The sequence below is a fragment of the Lepisma saccharinum genome, chromosome 1, assembly GCF_977018435.1.
Source record: "Lepisma saccharinum chromosome 1, izLepSacc3.1, whole genome shotgun sequence".
Lineage (NCBI taxonomy): Eukaryota > Metazoa > Arthropoda > Insecta > Zygentoma > Lepismatidae > Lepisma > Lepisma saccharinum.
In genome coordinates, this window is record NC_139229.1 from 6,848,109 (window position 1) to 6,871,881 (window position 23,773).

At 39.4% G+C, this 23,773-nt stretch overlaps 1 protein-coding gene across 1 annotated transcript; it reads right to left on the reverse strand.

Annotated features, from left to right (window-relative positions):
* Nucleotides 1-688: 688 nt before the first annotated feature.
* LOC145979677 (uncharacterized) lies at nucleotides 689-19,329 on the reverse strand. Its single transcript, XM_083112643.1, has 3 exons — nucleotides 18,588-19,329; nucleotides 2,680-2,829; nucleotides 689-779 (listed from the first exon to the last, which is right to left on the reverse strand). Exons 1-3 carry the CDS (start codon nucleotides 19,268-19,270, stop codon nucleotides 689-691), a joined length of 924 nt encoding a protein of 307 aa, XP_082968769.1. The 5' UTR covers nucleotides 19,271-19,329.
* Between the last annotated feature and the right edge of the window lie 4,444 nt (nucleotides 19,330-23,773).

Genomic DNA, 23,773 nt, shown 5'->3' on the forward strand with positions numbered 1-23,773 from the left:
AATATGAGAATGTTTTAAAAGATTGAGTGCAGATAGATATGTATGCATACAGGGTGCCCAAAAAGGAACTTCAGGGTTTTAAATTCAAGTTACTTTATTACAACCTGAATCATACATGTGTGTAACGTATTTTATGGAAGTACATTTAAAGTTTCATTGTCTTTAGTGTAATTCAATGTGTGTGTTATCATTTCTCTTGTAGTCCACGGCTATTACAAGCATAAAAACACAGTTTTTCATTGTGACGTTTCAGGAAAACACATGCTCCCTTTATCATCATTTATTTTTAATCTGATTAAAGATACAGTTATAACAATGTATCTTTAATCAAACTAAAAATAAATGTCTGATGAAGGGAGCATGTGTTGTCCTGAAACGTCACAACGAAAAACTGTGTTGTTATGCTTGTAATAACCGTGGACTACAAGAGAAATAATTCTACAATGCAAGCAATGCGTACATACAAGAAAAATTAGTGTGCATTATCTACCCCCCTTCAGTCCACACTCAAATAACTGTATCTATAGGAATATCATCTATGGCTTGTGGTTATTCTTTGGCGCAGGTGGTCAAGTAACTCGATATTTTCTTGATACACAATGTATTTTAGGTAGCCCCAAATGAAAAAAACAACAACACTGATGCCAAATTGTGATTTTGTGGTGGCCAAAGAATGGAGCCTGTACAGTTACAGGATGTTGCTACTATCTAGTGAGAAATGTGTGAAGTAAAACTTGCTTGTTGTCGGTTCACGGTTATGCTCAAAACACAATTGTATGCTGCAACAAAAATAATACAGTCATGTTTGAAACCCTAGAGTTCTTTTTTGTATCAATTCAAAAATTGAAATTTTTGGTAATAAATAAATGAAACACGTGATATTCATTTATGTGATTTGGTGTACACTATTTAATGTGCAGCAAGGATGCTGGCTTCAGTTGCAAGCATTTTATTATCAGTTTCAGTCTTGTGCAAGGCTTGATCTCATCTCAGGGAGAGGTTTGTCCAGAATTCTCCATGTCGGTGGGTGTAATGCTGTGTTAAGATGGGGAATAAAAGTAAATTTTTGGTGACAATAATTTCTGAAGGATTGTGGCCACCAATATCCCCAGATTTGATATATATCCGGAAATTTTTGTATGGGGTTTCTTTAAAGGTTGTGTATACAGAAACAAACCACGATCACTGCAAGAGTTGCGAAACAACATCGAGAATGCGAATCACGAGATCACACCGGAGACTCTACATCGGACTTTCGCAATATGGAACGCTGTGTATAAACATGTCTGGACGTCCAGGGAAGACACTTGCAGCACCTGCTGTGACGATCATGTATTCAGCATGAAACAAGGTACGTGTATTGTGAATTTCATTTTCCTATGTATGTTTGTTCGGAAATTATAAGGTTTTTTTCAGTTCGAAAGCTAGTGGGACACCCTGTACATGGGTGTCGCCAGAAATTTTTGCAGGGGGGAAGGGGGTCGGGCAAACGATAAAAAGTTGAATAGTAGAAAAATGATCAGAAATAAATGTTATTATACAATAATAAATATTATAAACTAACAAAAATAAATTTTATTCGAAATAATAATAATAATAATTATTATTATATAAATGGGAAGACTCAATCCACCAAAAGAGTGAATACCAGCACAACTATTTTCCATTATTTCTTTTGCATTTTGTGCACTTAGTATCTGAAATGCATTTTGATATTAACTTTTGCATGTCTCGTTCAAGAAAAAGCTTTAAGTGTTAAGGGAAATGCTTTTCATAAAGTTTGTTGTGTGACCTCTCACCTACAACTTTTATTATTAGAATTTTGAAAACTATGGAAACATTTGTTCTTTGGATAAAATGGTAGAATATAACCTTGTTCCTGTATTTTTTACTGAATGTTTTCGATCCAATGCATTTTTACTTTGATTATTCTGTTCGAATACTAACTAAATGAACTTCATCTTAACAATTAGAGTGACAAACTTTCGGATTTTTTGTATCTTTAAATGAACAATGTCAATTTCCAGGAAGGTTCATCCAACTCGTTCGACCCCCCTCCCCACCCCTGACGCCCATGCTCTAGTACCATGGATGTCCAGAAAGGGGTGCAGGTATGGCCCATCCCCTGGGATTTCATTTCAATTCAGTCATAGTAATTCAAAATTATTATACGTAAGGGCGTTGCGGAAACATGATAACTTCAAACCGAAGGAGTGTTTCCTGAAAAAAACACTTACGGGGGGAAAATATGCCTTGAATAAAATATGGATATAATTTTCAGCCCCTTCCTCCATTTTTCAGAGACTGTAATGTGTTTGGTACAGAAAAACAGTAAGCTCCCTGTTATGTCCATTTCTATCCTAAGATCAGGATAACAGTCAATCCAGTCAAGTAATAATAGGGACTGGTTGATGCACGATGACATCACATGGATGTATTTGAATGTTTTCAATAGGGCACAACCACTGATGATTCAAAGTGGAAAATGTAGCTAGGGGAATGTTTCGTATAGCCTTAAGGTTAGCTGGAGGGATGTCCATATGGTTTAATATGGTAAAAAATAGACAGTTGGGGGATTCTTTGTGAAAGTTTTGCTAGTTGGGAGAATACCATCCCTCCTCACTTCGAACACTAACGACAAATTAGGATAATTGGAATGACATAGTTACACATACCCACCTTTGAACTGGTCTTAAAGCGAGTGCAGCAAAGACAATCAGCAATGGACCGTAGTCCTGTCTGCTACATCTCATGACTCCGCAAGAACGTTTCACTGTTTCTTCCGATTCGTAGTGTTCTTGTAAAATCCTCTGATAAAATGTTTGTTCTCTGGAAAGCAAAGTTCCACATAGTAATATCATGATTTGATTGACAATTGTTTAAAATTTGACATATATAGTATGTAGACTGCCCCAGTACTGTTCTGGCAAACTATTCTGCCTGCGGCGAACTTCGTAAGGCCCTTTGTATACAGGAGCATTCCCCTTAGTAATTTTGGTAGCAAAATTGTTATGTAAATAAATTCGTAACAATTTTGTGTACAAGGGTCTACATTATTATTTTAAAATTCTTAAATCGTAATGCTATTTTGTGGGGTGACTGAGCATTAAATAGGGGAGGCAATATATATATATATATATATATATATATATATATATATATATATATATATATATATATATATATATATATATATATAGCGGGAGGAGACAACAACCAACTGTTACAATCAGTGGCGTATGCTGGTTCTAAAGAGTGGGTTATCTCCGACCCTTGATCCTCAAATTCCAAAAGTTTCCGTGCAATTTATGTCAGGATCCATATTGGATTTAGGAATATTGTGTCGGAATGTTTGTCTTATTGCTACGACCACAATCAATTAATTCTCGTTATTGCAGTTTAATATACGTGTAGAATTTCAATAAAACAAGACAGTATTATAAAGCTATAAAAAACAACAACTGTGAAATATAAAATGAAAGATGTGCACTAGTGAAATAAAAACCCGCAATATTAATTTAAGTGCAAAATTCAACTTACTCCAGGACCCGATTACTTGTGCTGTACCACATCCAAAGCACACTGTTTGTCCAGTTGCACGTCAATACGTGTCTGTGTGAAAGATTGCAGCTTAACAAAGGAAGTTATGTGACTTTTGGATTTTTCATGTTTGACGCAAGCGTTGCAAAGATTACAGTATCCGCCACGCGTCCATACATTATTTTCAGCCCCGAAAAGTAAGCACAACCAACAAAAAAGCAAAGCTTATTAACACTTATACTTCCTGTCAACCATGGTGTTTTGTCATAATTTGCTTGAGAAAATGCTTCACATATTCCCGATTTTTGTCTTTGTGTGTAGAAATAAATTCAAGCGATGACACTGGACTACCTGTATTAACAATTTGCAACTTCTCCTGAAAAGATCTTGTTCCAAAAGGTTTCACCAGGAAATCTTGTATCACATCCATTACCCTTTAACGCAGCACTATCACGACAAACACTAACACCTAAATAAATAATAAACACGGAGCACAGCACGAAGCCAACGACTACACGCATTCAGTTTCACGCGCCAAACTTCTGTTGTTGTGTTCCTGGCTGAGAATGAAATTCCCTATGAATGATAAAAAAAAATCCCTTTCCGAGCTCGAAATGACAGGTTTTAAAAGTTCGAATCATTGCAGGTCAGAGCCAGAATTTTATTTCGGGATGGGGATCATCCCTTATTAGCAGCCACCACATAAAGTTGAAACAGTGGGATTAGAAGTCTTGAAGATGAATCTCAGATTATTACAACGTATTATGCAAGGTGTTTAATCCTGCTAATGAAGTAAAATTAATTACCACTATACACTTTTTAAATTAGATATTTGTAGGATTTCGGGGATGGGGGTTTCAGCCCCCCGAGTCCTCCACCTGACTACGTGCCTGATGTGTTTTTTTCGTTTTATGTTTAATTCGTTCATCTTCATCACTATTAATCTAAAGAGGCGGAATATAGCAACTTAAATTAACTAATATATATATATATATATATATATATATATATATATATATATATATATATATATATATATATATATATATATAAAATTATTTTTGATATCTTTCCCTTTAAAAAATATTCAGTTCAGTGAAAGAAGTATTCTCGCTGCTTTTGAAGATTAGAGAGGAGAAACAATCACTATTTTTGTAAATGCAAGGATGGGGGAGTCAGCATATAGGTGCTTTAATTGCTTAAGCTTTGAATTTTAATTTAGTTTGCTTCATCTTCAATATTTAAGCTTTTTCCTTTTGATAAATTTATGTTCAAGTAAGAGAAATCAGCAAAACAGAAGCAAATGTAAAGTGAAAATTAGCGTAGAATTGGTTTGCTCATGTTATCCAATTTTCCTGTTCTTCGCACTCTACCGGCTATGTTTTCCCTAGTTCAGCGGAGGGAACGGTAAAGGCTCTGAAGGTTGAGAGTGCGACCGGTGGACTCTCACAAGAAGGAGCTTACCCTGGCCAGGGAATCACCGCGTCTGAGAAGCAGTGTTTCCTCTCCCTCTTTCTCTCTCCTCCCTCCTCGCCAAGGGTTGTAAGGGAAGAGGGAGGAATGACGTCAGGGTGAGATTCCCTGAAGTCATTCCACCGGCTGGAGAAAGGTTCCCGGACATTCAGCGGCAAACGGTTGGAAGTATTCGCGCGCTGGAAGCAAATAAATGTATGCATCGAAATTGGTTTGGAAGAATATTGCGAAGAAATGTGTATATATATATATCTTTTTTTTTAAAAAAAAAAAAAAAAAAAGAAAGAAATACAGCCGGGTCATCTGCGATTACCTAGATGACCCAGAGTATACGCCGCTGGTTACAATGCAAGTCTTAAATTATCACTGAATTATGGTTGGGGACAATATCTAGTTCCTGAATATTGATTTACTTGTAGGGACCGGATTTTAAAGTGCAGCACATTTCCAATAATATAGCTGTTTTCATACCAATCGTTTGAGATATGTATTTTAGGACATGAAATCAAGTAAAATAAACACACTTTAGCACATTTATCGCTTTCTTACCCCCTTTTTGATGCTTCAACACCTTTTTCCTTCGCCGGCCCCTGTGGCGGAGTGGTTAGCACATCGCGCTACGACGCCAAGGGTCCCGGGTTCGAATCCTGACCTGGGTATGGATGTTTGTGAATGTCCATTCATCAGTTCCATCATAATATCATTACTCATTCCCATCTTCGCAAATTAGCCAAAAGTGGCACAAAAGGCGAAGTAAAAGAAAGCAAATCAAATGAAACCTTTTCCCTTCCTTTTCTTTCATGTTTTGTTACAAAATTGGAGAGAAAAATAAATGATTTTCACTCTTCTTGAGCAGCTATATAAAATCCTATAGTCTCATTTTGTAGAGCAGAACGATAGCTATAAGATGCTGTAATATAATCATTGCAGAGCCAATAGTTCCTAAGACAATGCAGCAAAACCCGCGAGAGAAAACGAACTTCAATAAAACCTATTCGGCAGAACCACAGTTCTCTATGCGGTCCGCGCGCATTATATACAGAAGGCGCAGAAAAAGAGCGCATTCGACTTCTTTCGACTCCCAGCCTCGGACCTGCTGAGACAGGATGTCTCGCACGTCGATCCCTTCGACGCCCGATCCAGGGGCGAAGCGTCGCCGCCGGGAGAGTACGTCAGGAAGTGATACTGATACTCGTAGTATCATATGTTCGTCAACGCCGTATGGTTTTCAACGATGCGACGAGACCCCCTTTTGTACGGACAAATATGTCCGACCAATCTTCATTCGAACATCACGATGCGCATCCATCGCTGACCAAATTAGGCGTGTTGTAGACACGTGTCCCACTTTCGTCATGGTATATGACCAACTTAAGGTTATATGTGCAACTGCGTCCGACTTCAAGAAGGTCTGGCAATATTTGCACGGACCTGATTTTGACAGACTTGCAGCAGCAGGATCAGCAGCAAAAAACTACCGAAAGGTGGTGATTCGACACGTCCCCTTGGAGTTCACCGAGGAAGATATTTTCGGCAGCCTGACCAAATCAGGCTTCTATGTGGAAAACGTCAGACGTCTTCCGAGCCATTCTCCGCATTCTATGGACGCTTCGTCAAGTCCCGGTCGCAACACCCGGGACAACAGACACTCCTTAGTCGTCGTTACTATACGACGTGCTGAACTTTTCTCCAAGACGGCTTTGCCTTCATCGGACATTTTTCAACTCGACTGTATCAATGGCTTTAAAGTCATTGTAGAAAAACTTAGACCGCAAAAAATACTTCAATGCCACAGCTGCCAACGCTACGGCCGCGGACAGCGGTTTTGTCGACTAAATCTAAGATGTGTCAAATGCTCGCAGCGTCATTTGATAGCCGATTGTCCACAGCGCACTACGGATATTCCACCGACGTGCGCAAATTGTCAAGGTGCACATACAGCCAGTTATAAGGGTTGTCCTGTGTACAAACGTTTATTGGAAGCTTCCCGCGGTAAGAATACAAAGAAGTCTACCCAGGAGAAGAAGCCTCTACAAAAGCTGGTACCCATTCAACCAGCATCGACTTCATCGCAGAGCGCCATTCCACCACCTCCTCGAGACAAGCAGAGCGTCACCCAACCAAGGAAGCCAGTAAACCAATCAGATACGGCTGCGTCTTCTCCCAGCCAATCAACAGCCTTCTCTTCGAGACCTCCACTTCAGAGAGCCGACAACTTGGAAATTTTCCGGCGGCTGCTAGAGATACTGCTCAACCCAGAGCTACTACAACCACTATGCGTGTTGGTGGAAGGACTCCAAGCCATCCGCCGCACGGACGATTCAGATGCCAGACTTCGGATCCTTCAGGAACTGCTAGCTGCCATCTGATCTACTTATGTTTTATGTTGTATTGTTTTGTGTCGTCACTTTTTTCTCGGGTTTTGGGAACATAAGCAATGAACTCGCTAGCGACAGTTGCAGCAAGTCTTTTAAAAGCTGTCGATGTTAATCTTAAATTATGTAAATAAATATAACTCTATGCCTGTTAATGATAAGTAATTCAAGATGCAGGTTCCCCATTATGCCGATGTACTGACTGAAAAACAGTAAAAAAAAAAAAAAAAAAGAGCGCATTGAATAAAGGCGTGTCTCGGTCGGTAACGCGTCTGACTACCATGCTAAAGGTCCCGGGTTCGATCCCCGGCCGGTTCAAATCCGGGAACTTTTTAAACGATGGAAGCGGTCGCGGCGCCCACCCAGCGTCGAATAACATGGGTACGGGGGCGAAACCCTCGGGGGTAAAGGCGGTCAGGGGCGTGATGCTGATCACATCACCCCCACTCTCGACTGGATCAAGAAAGTTTGGGCGTTACCCCCACACCCCCTATACGCCTTCATGGCGTGGTGCTATGCACAGGGGAGCACTTTACCTTTACCTATCTGCACCTTTTTGAAAACATTTTCAGAATCTCCCTTCCCCCTTTTGCACCTTAAAATCCTTTCCCTATTTATAACATATAGGCCTACAAATGATTTTCAATGCTCCCGATCATTGGAGACGATCTATTTGATAGCTGGAATAATAATCGCATATGAAAATATTTTTTGTATGTTTGTCCCATTATGCATTTTATCAGTTCATCATTCATCCTCATCGTCGGGATTGACCCAAGAGGTGGAAATGCGATGTTAAATAACCAAAGTAGAGATAGATCGAGAATTATCAGTCTCGTCTAAAAAAAAATCCAGACGAATCCGATATTTGCCACGGTACCCTCCCTAGCTGTTGTGATTCGTTAGAGGTGCCCTGGAATAACATTTAAAAACAATGGAAATAAATATTTTATACTAAGGGATTTCGTTGGGTATTTTGTGAAAGTAATAAAGGATTATATCATCGTTTCGATGCGAGAGAAACACTATTCTCGGCATTGATTAATAATGTCAGTTCTAAAAATATTCAAAGCAAGTACATAATTTTAACAATGTTATTCTATCAATGGAGTAGCTTTCCGAGTACTGTTCTGGCAAACTATTCTGCCTTCGGCGAACTTCGTAAGACCCTTTGTATACAGGAGCATTCCCCTTAGTAATTTTCCAACAAATTCACGATGTGATACTACAAAATCCTTCCTTATTAATCATTTTGGTAAAAATTTACTATTCCACAAACACATGTAACTTCGTCACTTTTAACATTCGTACTTACGTATCTGCTTCGCGGAACAATCTTGAAGGTGTATTCACGTTTTTTTGATGAAAGTAATTTCAATTTTTCACATTACGAGTACTTCTTTATTTGCATTGTTTCGTTTGCGTAAGAAACAGTATGGCGCGGACACCTTCGTAGATCATCGCGCGTCGCGCTTGTGTTGTAAATGCAGTGTTTCCAACCATCGTAACCCAAAAATACTCAAGTGGATTTTTTTATGCTTCTTCGCATTGTTTTACGAACCAAATTTTAACTATCCTTGCCTAACCTAACCTAACCTTGCCAGAAATGGTTCGTGGGGCTATGCGTGAATGGTTTTTGGGGCTATCCGTCAATGCTTTGTGGGGCTACCCGTTTTTCAAGTACCCGATTACAAAATCCAGTTGATCTTCCACACCCGGTATGAATTTCACCACGCATCCACGACACGTCATCTTTTCGGAAAACAATGGCGTGGTTGGAAACCCTGCAATCGATAAAACACAAGCACGACGCGCGATACTCTACGGACGTCTACGCGCCAAAGGCTATTGTGCGTCGGAGAATTATTTTTCAACAAAAATAATGAATTTCCGCTATGATACATTTCCACATGACAGGAAACACCTTCCAGATGTTAGACAATGCTACAGGAACTTATTACCGTAAGTAGTTTCTTCTGTAAAAATGAAGAAATCTGTTTGTGGAATAGTAAATTAGTACGTACCATCATTTTATCTTCCTAATGATTCGATTTTCTGTTGACGTTTTGGAATCTACTGTTAGTCGACCACTATGCTTGAAGTGAACTTTAAACCACTTTTTACAAGTTCTTGTGTAATGGTGTGCATAGGCTTAACTTGGGAAGAGGGTGCGGACTCGAACTGGGGGATTAACTTTGGGAGGCAGATGCGAAAAGTTTTCCATGCCTCCTCCCCCGTTACATCTTTGCTGGTCAGCCCTCGTACCCGCGAGAAAGTGGATAATTTACACACTGAGCGATGTGTTATAGCGAAGTAATGGATGGCCTGGACGTCATTGTTGATAGTAATATCTATTACTTTTTTGGTACGTTAGAAGTGTTATGTTCACTATTTATGTTGACCCACTGTACCCCTTGGAGAATTACGTCCATTTTTTTTAAATCGATGTTTTACTTAATAATAAAAATACTTTCAATGCGCGGAAAACACAAATAACGAGGATATTTGATACCAACGTATGGCCCGCGTAAGTAAAAACCTTTCATCTTGGTGTACTTTCGCAAGTTTTTATCAGTAAAGACCAGTTGTATGTACACTGAAATAGCTAAAGAACACGGATCACATCGTCAAATGTAGCATCATAACGTAACAAAATCGTCGAGAATTGCTATCAGAACCAAACCTAACGTAATGACGTAAAATTATACACATCAATAGGTAAATATAACAATGCCAGCGATAATTTCACTTCTATTTTGGTTTCATAAAATTTCAGTCCTTCGTATTTGATTTACTTTATTCTATCATACATTTATGAAACTGAAGGCAACGTCCTGTCTGCTGCTGCTGTTGAACGTTGTGTTGGGTGCTCGAAGCCTTCGGGCTGTTCTGCCTCACGCTTACTTTACTTCACAATAACACATTTCAGCGAGCTAAAAACTATTGAAAACGTTCATAAACAACATAATCTCTATAAAGCTTGCAAAATATTTCACTTTATCGAGGAGGTACAGGTAGGTAACAGAGGTACCGTTTAATGTTGTTAGAATTAATCGGCCCTAATCTTAGAAGGGCCGATTCTTCACAGCCAAGAGGAGCCGAACATGAGGACGAGGCCCTTACAAGGACCGATACTGCACCGCACAGCCCCTCTATCAGCAGCAACACAGGACAAAATCGCCCTACTGTAACAGTTTTGCCATTCGTAGGACACACCTCCGGGAAGTTAAGCAGAATTCTAGCCAGGCACGGGGTGAAGACAATTCACATACCGCCACTGAAAACCAAGGACCTACTCCGTTCAGGCAAAGATGGCCTGCTCCGTATTCCAGGAGTATACCGAATACCCTGTGAGTGTGGGGCACCATACATAGGCCAAACGGGACGCACCATTGAGCAGCGGCGGAATGAACATCAAAGTAATATCCGATTATTCCAACCGGAAAAGTCAGGACTTGCTGAACAGAGCACCACCGAAGGACACAGGATTTTATTTGCCTACACCAAAATAATAGCCAAATGTGCCGGTTACTGTGACCGACGGGTAAAGGAAGCCATAGCCATATCACTGGAAAGCACCAATCTCAACAGGGACGTGGGACGTCAGCTCAGTCACGCCTGGAACTCACTTCTCCGTAAAAACAATACACCAGCCAATGAGAACTCCAGGATCCAGAGAGAGCCAATAGAAGACAGAATCCAAACTCCGTCACATTAACCTACACTGGTCTCCAATTTTACATTCCCTGAAGATGAGAGCAAGGAATGCCCTCGAAACGTTGGAAGCCAGCTCCAATTTAACCTGGCTGGTAACCCGAGAACACTTGTTCGAATCACGTCGCCAGGAAAGCTACAATTCCTATTTAGGAAGTTCATCTTGGGTTCTTTTTAAAGCTCTTTCCTATGATATGCAAGATGACCATATTCAGAAGAAAACAAAATTTCTGTTTTTTGAATTTTCAAAAATAAATTCCAGAAAAACTGCTTTTTCATAGTCTCTATGGGTAGCTACATTCACGGCCTGTTTTATAAAGGCCGGAATCCTGAAATGTGGCAACGCTGTCTCGCCGGCCTAAACATCCAGCTACATAGCATGGGCGCGAATAGCAAAATTGATGTTGACTCTTAAAGAAACACTGAATCTGAGTAAAATGTTTCCCTTTTTCCAAATCTGGACAGAAGATTGACATTACTATGTAAGTGGAAAACATACATTAACAATGGACATATAAATTCACCGTTAAATAACTTGACATAAGCAGAAAATACAATGCCAACTTTGCATTTCATACGCAGTATTAAGTATCCAGTAAAGTGTAGCTTGTCCTTATTTTATTTGCTAGCATTTCGGAACGACATTCGAATCTAACAACTAAATATTGTATTTAAATTCTGGAAGATCTAACACACTGGACTTAAAGTTCTAAAAGTAAGATGTACAAAGTAGTTGTGGATGTGATAAACCAGCTTGAACGAGTGTTACATTCAGAGTTTAAATAAATCTTATGTAGTCTACATATTTCTGTACAACGTCTTCATTTTAGCAGTCTATGACATAATTGCCAAGATTTTGTTCAACAGACAGTGCATTGTAATTACGATGTGCATATGTACAAATATTTGTTTTGTTTGCATATAACCCATTTGAAGGGCCAGGGGGAAAAACGATGAATGTTCATTCGAGACGATTTGCCAGGAAATCAAAAACAAGTATTTCTCTTTCATAAATACGTCAATATATGCCAAAATAATAATGCGTTCTTTAGGCACTTCTCACCGTTTCCCAACCAAGGCCGTTCTCATTCTTATAGTACAGCTTTTGAGCTATCAGATGGCGCTGCGATCTCAAAATGGGCGAAAAATCGACATTCATCGTTTTCCCCCCTGGGTCTTCATTTATGTACAAGGCTAAAATAATGCCGACTGCTGGTGACTATCTAGTCCCTGCAAGAAAGTGGATAATTTTGCATGATTTAGAAATTAGAAGGTGTTACATTTCCTTGTTTTTCTCTTGCGGAGATAGCTATGTTACAGTGAAGGAATTAGTGATTTTGTGTTCTACAGTTTTTGTTAAATTAGGCAATTTTATGCTCTTATTGGTTTGTTTGAGTTTGTATTGTTTCCCGAATTCTTGTTTGAGTGTTGTAGTTTAATCTTGTACTTAATACAAGTAAAAGCTTAGCGTGTGGTGCCTCATGCACACAACTTTTCTCAGCTTCAGCGTGGAATTTGCTTTTTGCGTAAACATGTTTTAAGTCTCTATGTCACGGTTATAGTTCTTCGACGTTATTTATTATATTCGATGATTCATCACATGTGAAACGTACGGAATGCTCCGTGAAATGCTGATATGCTGCTCAAAACACAGGGACGTCGTTAGGGGGGGGGGGGGCACACGGAGGCACTGGCCCCGGCAAACGTCCACGTGGCCCAGGGAAACTGTTCTGTATTTGCTGGAAATTTTACTTTGATGACAAATATTGCAAAATAATTCTTCAGTAAATTTTGCTTGCAGTTTGAAACACTTCTTCAATTTTCAGTAGCACGAACCCAAGCAAGGCATTTCTTTCTTATTTCCGTGTTTCTTCCTTGTTGAACACAAACAGATGTATTGGGAGGGGATGCACAGTTAATGGTTTTGTGGTCCGCCCCGGTCAGGGAAGTCTTGAGACCTATTGAAAATGCACTTTTCCTCCCTGCTGCACACCAGATCCAGGATCCTCCAAAATCCGCACTTCCTCTTCATCTGACCCTGCACTGGCTCCATGGGCGCCGAAAAGACGACACAAATAGGAAGATTTAGCGATGGGTGGCTAGAACTTTCTGCGTTAATTATTTTATGGTTCAGAAAAGATATCCTCATGCGTTTCAAATTCCAAGAACAGAATTCTATTGCTTGTCCCTTTTTCGGCGCGGGAATGAATCACATAGCGGTTCTTCTTACATGCACTCAACCCTCCTGCTAATGACCTGCCCTGCAAGGAGGGAAAGGCCACTTTCTGAAAATTTGGAGAAACATCGAAACGGTCGGTTCATTTGTTGATTTGGTTATCTGTCAGTTTGAAGTAGAATTTCTTGTCCGAGCGGTGATAAACTTCTGTAAACGCGAGAAGATAGCATCACGAAGTGTTTGTGATCTCGTTTTCCTACATAGCGAGTAAAATGTCGAATGAGAAGCAGCCAGATTGTCTTCCTCTGGAAACAATGGATGAGGATCAACTGATCGACCAAATATCCAACATATTAGCATTCTAAAAGAGAGTCTTGACTACCACACAAGATCCTGGGTTCGACTCCCAGGGTGGTTGATCTCATGTATAATGAAGAATGAACCACGTTTCAATTAAGGAAGGAAACTAGGTATGTAGCAATTGTTTTTACAGCCGTTTGCATGCTCTATAAGTATTATGTTACAAAATTTGTATATATTTCTGACTTTCTGTGATTTTTCTTCATTTAGCCTCCACCTGCAAATGCGGAAGCTGCTGCTGCTTAGGTGACTAGGTTGGCTAGACATACAAATATAATTAATCCATAGTCATACAACGAATAATAGTTATATAATATAATCATGAGTTATGGAGAAGCAAATAATTTATCAAGCATTTTCAGTTTCTATTTGTTATGCAGTGGTTAACAAGGTGCATTACGATGCCAGGGGTCCGGTTCGAATCCCGGACTGGGCGTGTGTGTTCTTTATGTTGGTCCTCTCATCAATTTCACATCACTCATTGTCATCTTCATCTTCACGATTAGCCAAAAAGTGTCAGAAAAGCAAAGTAAAATAAACCAAATCAATCATTTATATATTACGCCGCTTTTCTACCTCTTGGGTTAAATGCGACGATGAGGATGAATGATGAGCCGAAGAAATGGCGATGGGACAGACATGATAGAACCATACCTGTTCAATGTCCGAACCTTGGACCTCTGGTTTCGTAGCGTGTTATACGTACTCAGTGGAATTCAAGGCGGCGACGCTACCACTGCGTCATCGAGGAGGCCGAGAAAAACTTACAATTAGTCAGTAAAGTTAATATTGAGGGACAAGGCCTGCGAAGAGTTTTCATTCGGTTGCGCCTGGTCATCACATCGAGTCCCATAGTTTCGAGAGCAGAATTTGCTTCCATATCACTTTCAGGTACTTCCCAAATTGTCCTCACGCTGTTGGAACAGCACAGAAATTTTGGAACTAATACAAGCAGGCACGTACCCAGGGAAGGGGCTCGGGGGCTGAAGTCCTTTCCCGAAAGCCTACAAATATCTGATTTTAATAATGTGTAGTAGTAATTAAATTTACTTCATTAACAGAATGAAACATCTTGTATATGGTAAGTTGCAAAATACCAAGAAATGCATCTTTAGATGGCGGCTGCCGATAAGGGATAAACCCCTTCCGAAATCAAATTCTGGCTACCGGCCTGACCACCAGCAATCGAACCTTGAACCTTTCGATTGATTTATTAATTAAACTGTTGTTTTAAGTCCACTTTATGCACAGTAAGGATAATCGGGACTGGACCTACAGTTTAAAGTGAGATCCGAACAACTATGTGCCTCCATCAAGAATCGAACCCGGGTAGGTTGTTGAACCTGCCGAACCAAAGACGAGAGCGTAATCATTTGAGCGTGTGGGAACTTTGTTTTATCCAGTGCCATCATATATTCAGTTTTCCACACACAAATAAGGTTAATTTTAAGAAATTAGACGTGTGGATATAATTTCTTATCGTCATCATTTCCCAAGTGAACAATCCGATGACATAGAAGACTCGGGCCTGCCCTTGAACTAAGAGATACCGGATTCGATTCCGGTATGAACTGTATACATGAGATGCCTAGCTTGAACTCAGTTGCCAATACTTGTAAACCTGGTTCCAGCACTTTATATCTAAAACCACGGAAAAGGGTTTTATCTACTTCTCAATTTTTTTCCAGTAAATTTACAAATCTAAAGACTAATAACATTGTCCTTGGTGTATAAGCCATTAAGCTAATGAGTTCATTCTGCATTTAGTTTCCAGAATAATGGCTGTGTATTTCGCGAGAGTATATCCGTAGACTGTTCGGGCTACAGAAGAAAACGATATTCCTTTCCAATTTATTGATTGATTGAGTTGGTGTTATAAGTCCACTTTATACACAGTAAGGCTAATCGGGACTGGTTTTACAGTGCAAAGTGGGATCCGAACCACTATGAGCATCCACCGGGTATCGAACCCGGAACCCCTTGATTACAAGGCGACGATGCTACCGTCCTTTTCTTTCCAAGACTATATACAGTAGTGGCATTAATTCTGGACACTTTTGAGAATTATGATGAAAATCACATTCAAGTTTTGATTTTAATTTAAATTTACGTTTGTATTGAAGTCAAATTTTCAGGAAATAGAAAAACATGTCTATATGTTCAATGTTTCAAAAACTGAGCACACTAAATTATAATTAATAGTAATAATAATAATTATACAGAAAATGTAACTAAGTGTTCTTAGCATAACAACGCCTGTAAAATGTACATTCAGTAAAAAGTAAATTTTGGCACACACTCATTATGGTTATTGTAACTTCGTTGTGTTAATATTTTGTGGGATATCCTTTCGATTTGATAACTGCCTCGATTCTTCGTGGCATCGAGTCCACCAAACACTTGAGATCTTCCGGTATTATCACTCTAAATCATGATTGGACGATGGCCTCTAACAGCTCCCTCTTGTTGCTGGGATTTCGACGCGCCACCAAAACTTTCAGCCTTGACCACAAGTTCTCCATCGGGTTGAGGTCGGGACTGTTCCCGGGCCAAGGCAGAACAGTAATACCATGGTCCCTGAACCATCGCTGATTGATTCCAGCGGTGTGACACCTCGCGCCATCCTGCTGAAAGATGCACCGCTGAACGTTACCCCCAAATCACGAATAGTGGGCAGCAATTTTACCTGTAAGACCTGTTCTTGGTATTTTCTGGCATTAATGTTGCCTTCTAACACTGCTAGGCGACCGACACCATGCCTTGCCATGCTTCCCCACACCATGACACTGATAGGATGCTTCATAGTAGCAGTGGTGCACTCAGGTATCATGTCTTCATTTTTTCGGCGACGCACATACCTGATATCATCACTTCCAAAGATGCTGATCTTGCTTTTATCGATCCAAATTACTTTACCCCAATCTTCTTGTGTCCTCTCCCTGTGTGCACACGCTTTTCCCTCTGCTTTTGGTTGAGATGAGGCTTCTTTCTTGCGACCCTCGCTCGTAAACCATTTTCACAAAGTTTTTGTCTGACTGTTCGGTCAGAAACTACTACTCCAGAAGTTCTCAAAATGGCATTAACATATTTTGCCGTACGCCGGCGATCTTGTAGAGAAAGGCGACATATTCTACGACAGTCTTGAGCAGTTAATCTGGTTTCCTGACACTTCTTGGAGAAGTTTTTGTGTTCCCAGTTGCTTCATACCGCTTGCAAACCTTTCTAACGTCTGACTTTGTAGCACCACCACCCAACCTTTTTGCTATTTCTTAATAAGAATAACCTTCATTAGGAAGTGTCACTGCCTTACTCCATTTACTTGGTGACCAATCAGCTCGTTTTATTATGTTAGGAGCCATTATTTGCAATTTCAGTATCACTTTTCAACTCGCTCCACTACATAGAGTACCTAACGATGTTCATTTCACAAAAATCAGCTGCCAAGTGCAGTAAAGAATGAAAACAAAGAGTTCAGTTGATTGAAAATACCAATAACAATACTAATAAATATACCAATAATCAAACAACAATGCTGCAGTAAGGTTCGAGCGATTCTTGAGGTCAGCGAACGATATACAACAATGATGCTCAAAGTTGATGTAATACACAAGAATCGCACACAAGCTACAATAATGCACTGAGATGCATTATTGAAGTTACTGAATGATGTAATTTAAATTGTTTAATTTTTCTATACAGGATATAGTTTTACATTCGAGTTATTCTAAAGAAATTAACATTTTACAAGAAGCGTCCAGAATTAATGCCACTATTGTATGTATGTATATATATATATATATATATATATATATATATATATATATATATATATATACACACACACACATACATATATAATGTATGTATACTGCATACAGCATAGGCCTATATGGTGTATAAATAGTTTGTTAAAAAAAATCTTATGTTTGGGCACCCCCAAACTGATCAACTACGTCACTGTCAAAACATGTAATGTATATTTTCAACAACTTGATAACATATTGCTTTACTTTGAAAAATAACGTTCAATACACTAACGAATACAATTTGAGCGAATGAAGTTATTACGGGATGAATAGGCTACATACGTAAAGTTATTACCTTTTTTACTTTTGGACGTTCATTCTCTAATGTTTCTTCCGAGAAACATAGGCCGGCTGATGTCACGGTTTACAGGGTTGCCAAATTGAAGGCTCCGGCCTCTATTAAAGATGGCCGTGGTACATTTCATAAACTAAAAATCAAAATAATCTAAAACATGAAGGTTCAAAATTAATTTTTCACTGGTTGATGTGGCATGGAATGAGAGATGTTAACAGGCAAATTATTGGGTGGACTCGAGCCCCATAGGTCCATAGAAGTTGGTGCCACTGATGACTGGCTTTTAAAAATGTGAAATGATCCATTGTTTACATTTTACAGTGGGATCCATGAATATTACAGTGCAAATTGTCCATCACCATGTTCGTGCACTTTATTTGACCCAATAAGAGCTTCAAGAATTAAGAGAAAACTCAATACAAGCTGTTTACAATTTCTGCACCAGTATACATAAGAATTCATGGCTTAAAAATACACAGGATGTAAGAGAAATTAACGAAAGTAATCATGGACGATTTGCAGAGCAATACTAGTGGATGTCACTGTACAGTGGGATCCATGAGTATTACAGTGCAAATTGCCCATCACCACGTTCATGCACTGTATTTGACCCAATAAGAGCTTCAAGAATTAAAATAAAACTCAAAACAAGCTGTTGACAACTTCTGCACCAGCATACACAAAGATTCATCGCTAAAAAACACATAGGATGTAATAGAAAAATTAATGAAAGTAGTCATGGACAATTTTGCACGGTAATACTCATGGATCCCACTGTACAATGTACATGGTAGTCACTAGATCTTTGAGTATTATATTCTTACAAAATTAATTCTAATTGTTCTTACTTTACATAACTGAAGATCGCTGAAGCTAGCAGAGAATTGAACATTAACCCAATGGTAACACAGGCTTTAGTCATCTCCTGCTTCTTTTTATATTGGATCGTCATATTAATTATTGCGGCGTAATTCAGGTAGAAGGCGATGGTCATGATTAGAACGAGTGATACATCACACAAACCACTAACACATAGCCGTTTTCGTAGTTGGAAGTCGAACAACATTCTTCGAACCGTTCTAGCAGAGTAACCCTTCTGGTCAACAGTTGGACGACCTTGGTCCGATGTAGCGTTGTGCTCGACTGACTGAAATTGTTGGTGTTCTGTGTTTAAATTTCTATTTTGAACTTTCATTCTCTTAGTTCTGTCTCTCTTTTCATCACGTTTAGTTTTTTGCCTCTTCCCTCTTTTTTCTTCCCGTCTAGGTGGGACCGAATTGGATTTATTTGCTCTTTCCTGGTTGTCGTTTGGATCTAACGCTTCATCAATTGGGATTCGCTCCATCCGCTTGGTGGCAGCACTTGTTTCGCCAAACTGGTTTGGATTAACGTCGACACGTCCTTGAGCTGCATCCAGTGATTCTTCTTCAATGCCGTCCATTACATCTATGCTAACTTTACCCCATCTCATCTGGTAGCCGGATTGTGGTGCGACTTGAAATGATTCGGTGTTGGATAGAAAATTAAACATTTCGAAACAATCACGTTCAGTTATGTAGCTGCAGGCGATTTTGTTGGTCCTTGTAGAGCCTTAACAATTTACTCCCGTAGTAATGTTACTATGGCGATTAGAAATAATTATACTCATTGTCAGTTCAACACTTTTTGATCTCTACAGTTTCAAAATTTAAATATCTTTTGGTGAAGTGATATTTTATTTTTAAAAAGAAAGTATTCTTACATGTTATACTTGATGACAAATTATATGTAGGCTACATGTTATTCACTTAGATGTAATCCATTGCATAATACGCATTAAACACACAAAAAATGAAATTTAGTAATACAAAATCATTGAAAAACAGTTTATCAACAATACCAGCCCAATAAATACGTTGCAATAGATTTTGAACATCAATTGTATGCTTTCAATTATCATGTACCTGAAAAATGTATTAATACGATTTAGTACAGCGTTACTTCCTCATCAATCAATGTGATGAGGAAGTAACTTGCATTCAGTAACTATAGTCACTAAAAAGTTCTGGCACTGTTATGCTCGCACCAAAATGTCCTAGACCCCGAAAACTCATTGCAGAAACGATCATCCGAACTTGTAATCACCAAAGGCACAATGAGTTACACTTAAAAATAAAGTAAATTCAAATCCTCTAACATTCCATCAACGAGCTAAGGGAACGATTTTTCAGGTTTAGGACTTTATAAACTGTATTTTAGAACTTTTAGATGCTTATAATAAATTAATAAGCATAATTATTAATTATAATAATTTTATGAAATATCAGGTTTTAGATGCAATTTGTGTACAAAGGTTACTATTTTTAGTGCAATGAATACTATTCTTTGATTATAAAAAATATACAATTTGTCCAATGTAAAAACTTTACATTTTGAAGCACAGCACCACCATATGCTTTTCAATGTTCTTTGTGGTGATGTTCTTCCAGTCGCACGTGAATGGGTGCTTGTACCGTCACGGACACTTCTGGATTGTAACAATCCCATTAACTTTCAATGTGAATCGTTACAATCCAGAAGAGTCCAGGGAGAACCTTTTCTCTACGCCGAACACCATAAATGCAACCAAGGCAGGTTTGGTTCTCCCCGTGGCGTAGTGGTTCGGAGCCCACTTTAAACTGTAGGTCAAGTCCCGATCAGTAAATTCCATATTCTTGGGATCTTCCCGCGCTCTTACAGTGTTGGAGGCTGGGAATAATGCCGGCCCTGTTTTAACAACTGAATGATTTTGTAGCTAGCATTCCATCCATCAATTTTTGTTCGGTTTGCTACACCGACGGTCCCTTTAATTGCCTGGGATGTACAGCGTTTAACAACAGAGAACGGCTCATCCAGTCAGTTCGCTCCACATTTTTTCAATTTCGTGCTGCAAGCTGGAAGATGGCGGAAGTTTGCACAGACTTTGACACCCCTTGCTGTTGCATTCCTTCTTTTGTTCAAAGTCTCAAACCTTTGTTGTGGAAATTAAGGGTCAATCTTAATAAAAGTTATTTTTGAAGTTAAGCGAATTGTTAAGAAAAGGCGTATTTGAAGTCAAAATACGGCTATTAGACATTTATTTATTTATTCAAATTTCACATACAAGGCCATTTTACACTGAAAATTCTAATAAATCAACAAGAACAAGTCAAGATGGTTTTAGGTGAAAACAAAAAGGGATACATATAAACAGATAAGACATAAACAAGGAAACAAACAAAAGGATTTACATATTGGTTCTTAGAGAAGATCGGAAAATACTTTCAGGGGCAAAAATGTAGATTTTTGTAGGTAGTTTATTATAGAACTGTGGCAGCCTGTGAATCAGACAGCGCTGTATGAGGGAAAGCCTAGCGGTAGAGTTGTGGAACAATTAAGTGTTTCGGGTCGATCGAGAGGAAACTCTGAAGTTGAATTCTGTAAGTAGAAGTTCAGATCTTAATTTTCCATTGATGATTTTATAGAAAAAATTCATATCGGCCATATCGCGTCGGGTCTGCAGTAACTGGATGTTCAAAGTAGTCAGGATGTCAGGTTTCTGAAGATGCCGCAGAGAAGGAATTCTATGACGAACAATGGCGGTAAAGAAGCTGAGGACGGAATCCATGCTAGAAAGATTTGTATTGGAAGCCATGGTCTAGACTGGAGAGCAGTATTCAAGAATCGGAGAAATGAATGATTTGAAAAATAGGCTAAGAGAAGTTGGAGTATCAATTTCAGTGAATCTGTAGAGGAGGCCTAAGAGGCGCATTGCACTTTTAGTTGTAGCTGCGATGTGTTCCTTAAAGTTCAGTTTTTTATCTATGATAACACCTAGATCTTTTTGAGTCGCAACTGTAGTAATATAATTGTTTTAAAGAACATAATGAGAATGTATTTTGTTCTTTTTTAAAGAGACTGTGAGGGAGGAACATTTCTGCGGGTTAAGTTGTAGATTCCACTGCTTACACCATGTGACAAGTTCGGAAAGCGCATTCTGGAGAATCACAGCATCTTGTGTGGTGCAGATTTCTTTGAAAAGTTTACAGTCGTCAGCAAACATGAGTATATTGACAGGAAGTGAGGAAAGTCTTTGAGGGAGATCGTCCATGTATAGGATGAACAAGAGAGGGCCCAAGACGCTCCCTTGTGGCACCACAGACAAGACAGGAAGAAAATCAGAAGAGGCGCCTGAAAGGGTAACACGCTGTGTCCGTGAGTGTAGATAATCCTGGATTAAGGAGAGAAATATGTCATGTATGTTAAATCTAGTTCGCAATTTGTGAATAAGAAGAGCATTGTTTATTTTGTCAAAGGCTTTTGAAATATCCAAGTATATCACATCTAGCTGGGAATTTTTAGAAATAGTCCTAGTGGCATGTGAAAGGAGATCTGAAAGATTAGTCAAGCAAGGGCTACCTGGAAGAAACCCGTGTTGGGCAGTACTGATATGCGGAGATGTAAATCTGAATAATCTGTCCTTAATGATTTTTTCACAGATTATGGACAGAGGTGACAGGAGTGATATTGGTCTGTATGATGTAGTACTATTTTTATCCCCAGATTTGTGAATGGGTACAACTTTGGCTTTGTTGAACATCTGAGGAAACTCGCCTTCAGAGAAGCACCTATTTAGCAAGAGAGAGAGAGAGGATGAGCCAAGAAGTCGGCAGTGTTACGGAGGAAAATCGTGGGAATTTCATCTGGTCCTAAAGAGCGGGTGTATGGGTAATGAGGCAAGCAGAGATTTAACTTCTTGAGAAGAGGTTTTGATAGTGGAGAGAGAGTGTGAACAGACCGACTGCACGTCGGGGAGTGAGATGGTTGAAGCATGAGAGGTGAAGTTTTCGTGAAAGAAACTGTTGAATAAGTGCACTCTTTTATCTCCACATGCTGATTCCGGAAATTATAGTTCATTTGGGCATATATAGGAATCTATAGTTCATTTAGGCACTTTAGGTCACATAGAATTTCATGAATAGCAAAGATCTCGAAATAGCATGTGTCTAGGACGTAGCAAAATAAATAGGTATGGACCTAGAAATCCGTTCCGTAGTGATGACATGCAAGGAAGAGGTGGGGCGTGTTCCCCTCATAATCTTATTGTGAAATCCCTTTGCGCACACTGCATGGTATTTCCACTATGTGGTCGTTCTTGAGCGTACGCACTTGTAATTATCCGCTTTTCTACACTGTAGAAGCTTATGTTAGCCATCCGAAATGAATATCGGAGTTTTAAACTTGTATATTTTCTATGCTATACACATTACAAATATGAACCATTTATATGAAATGAAAAGAGTAACTCACCAAGTTTCGATTCTACGCATGCGCAAAATTTGTTTTCTAACTCTGCCGCTTGGTGGAGCCATTCGTAAAGATGGCGACTCCCGAGCGTAAGTCTCTTTGTGTGTTGGAACTTGCAAGGTCTAATTCAGTTCTTACAGTTCAACGGGCATATCGGCGAAGATTTGGAAGTGACCCCTGACAATAACATTCGTAGGTGGTATAACCAGTTTAAGACGACAGGATGCTCGTGTAAAGGTGCAAGTTCCGGATGGCCGAGTGTATCAGGCGAGAAGGTGGCAAGCGTCAGAGCGGCTTTCACTCGAAGTCCTAGATAATCTGTGCGGTGGGCGAGTCAAGAACTAGCAATACCAACAATGACGGTGTGGAAAGTGTTAAGGAAAGGACCCCAAATGAGACCGTACCGTCTGCAGCTGTTACAGGCCTAAAGCCTGCAGATCATTTAGCTCGTAGGAACTTCTGCACACAAATTCTTAATCAAGAAGATGACGATTTTCTTAGTCGTGTGATTTTCAGCGATGAATCCACATTTCATCACCTTTGGCCACAAAGTGAACACTCAGACCGGGGGGGGGGGTCACTTGCATATCATCGCCGATACGCACGTTGAACTATAACAACTGAATTAGACCTCGGGAGTCGCCATCTTTACGAATGGCTCCGCCAAGCGTCAGAGTTAGGAAACAAATTTGGTGCATGAGTAGAATCGAAACTTGATGAGTTACTCTTT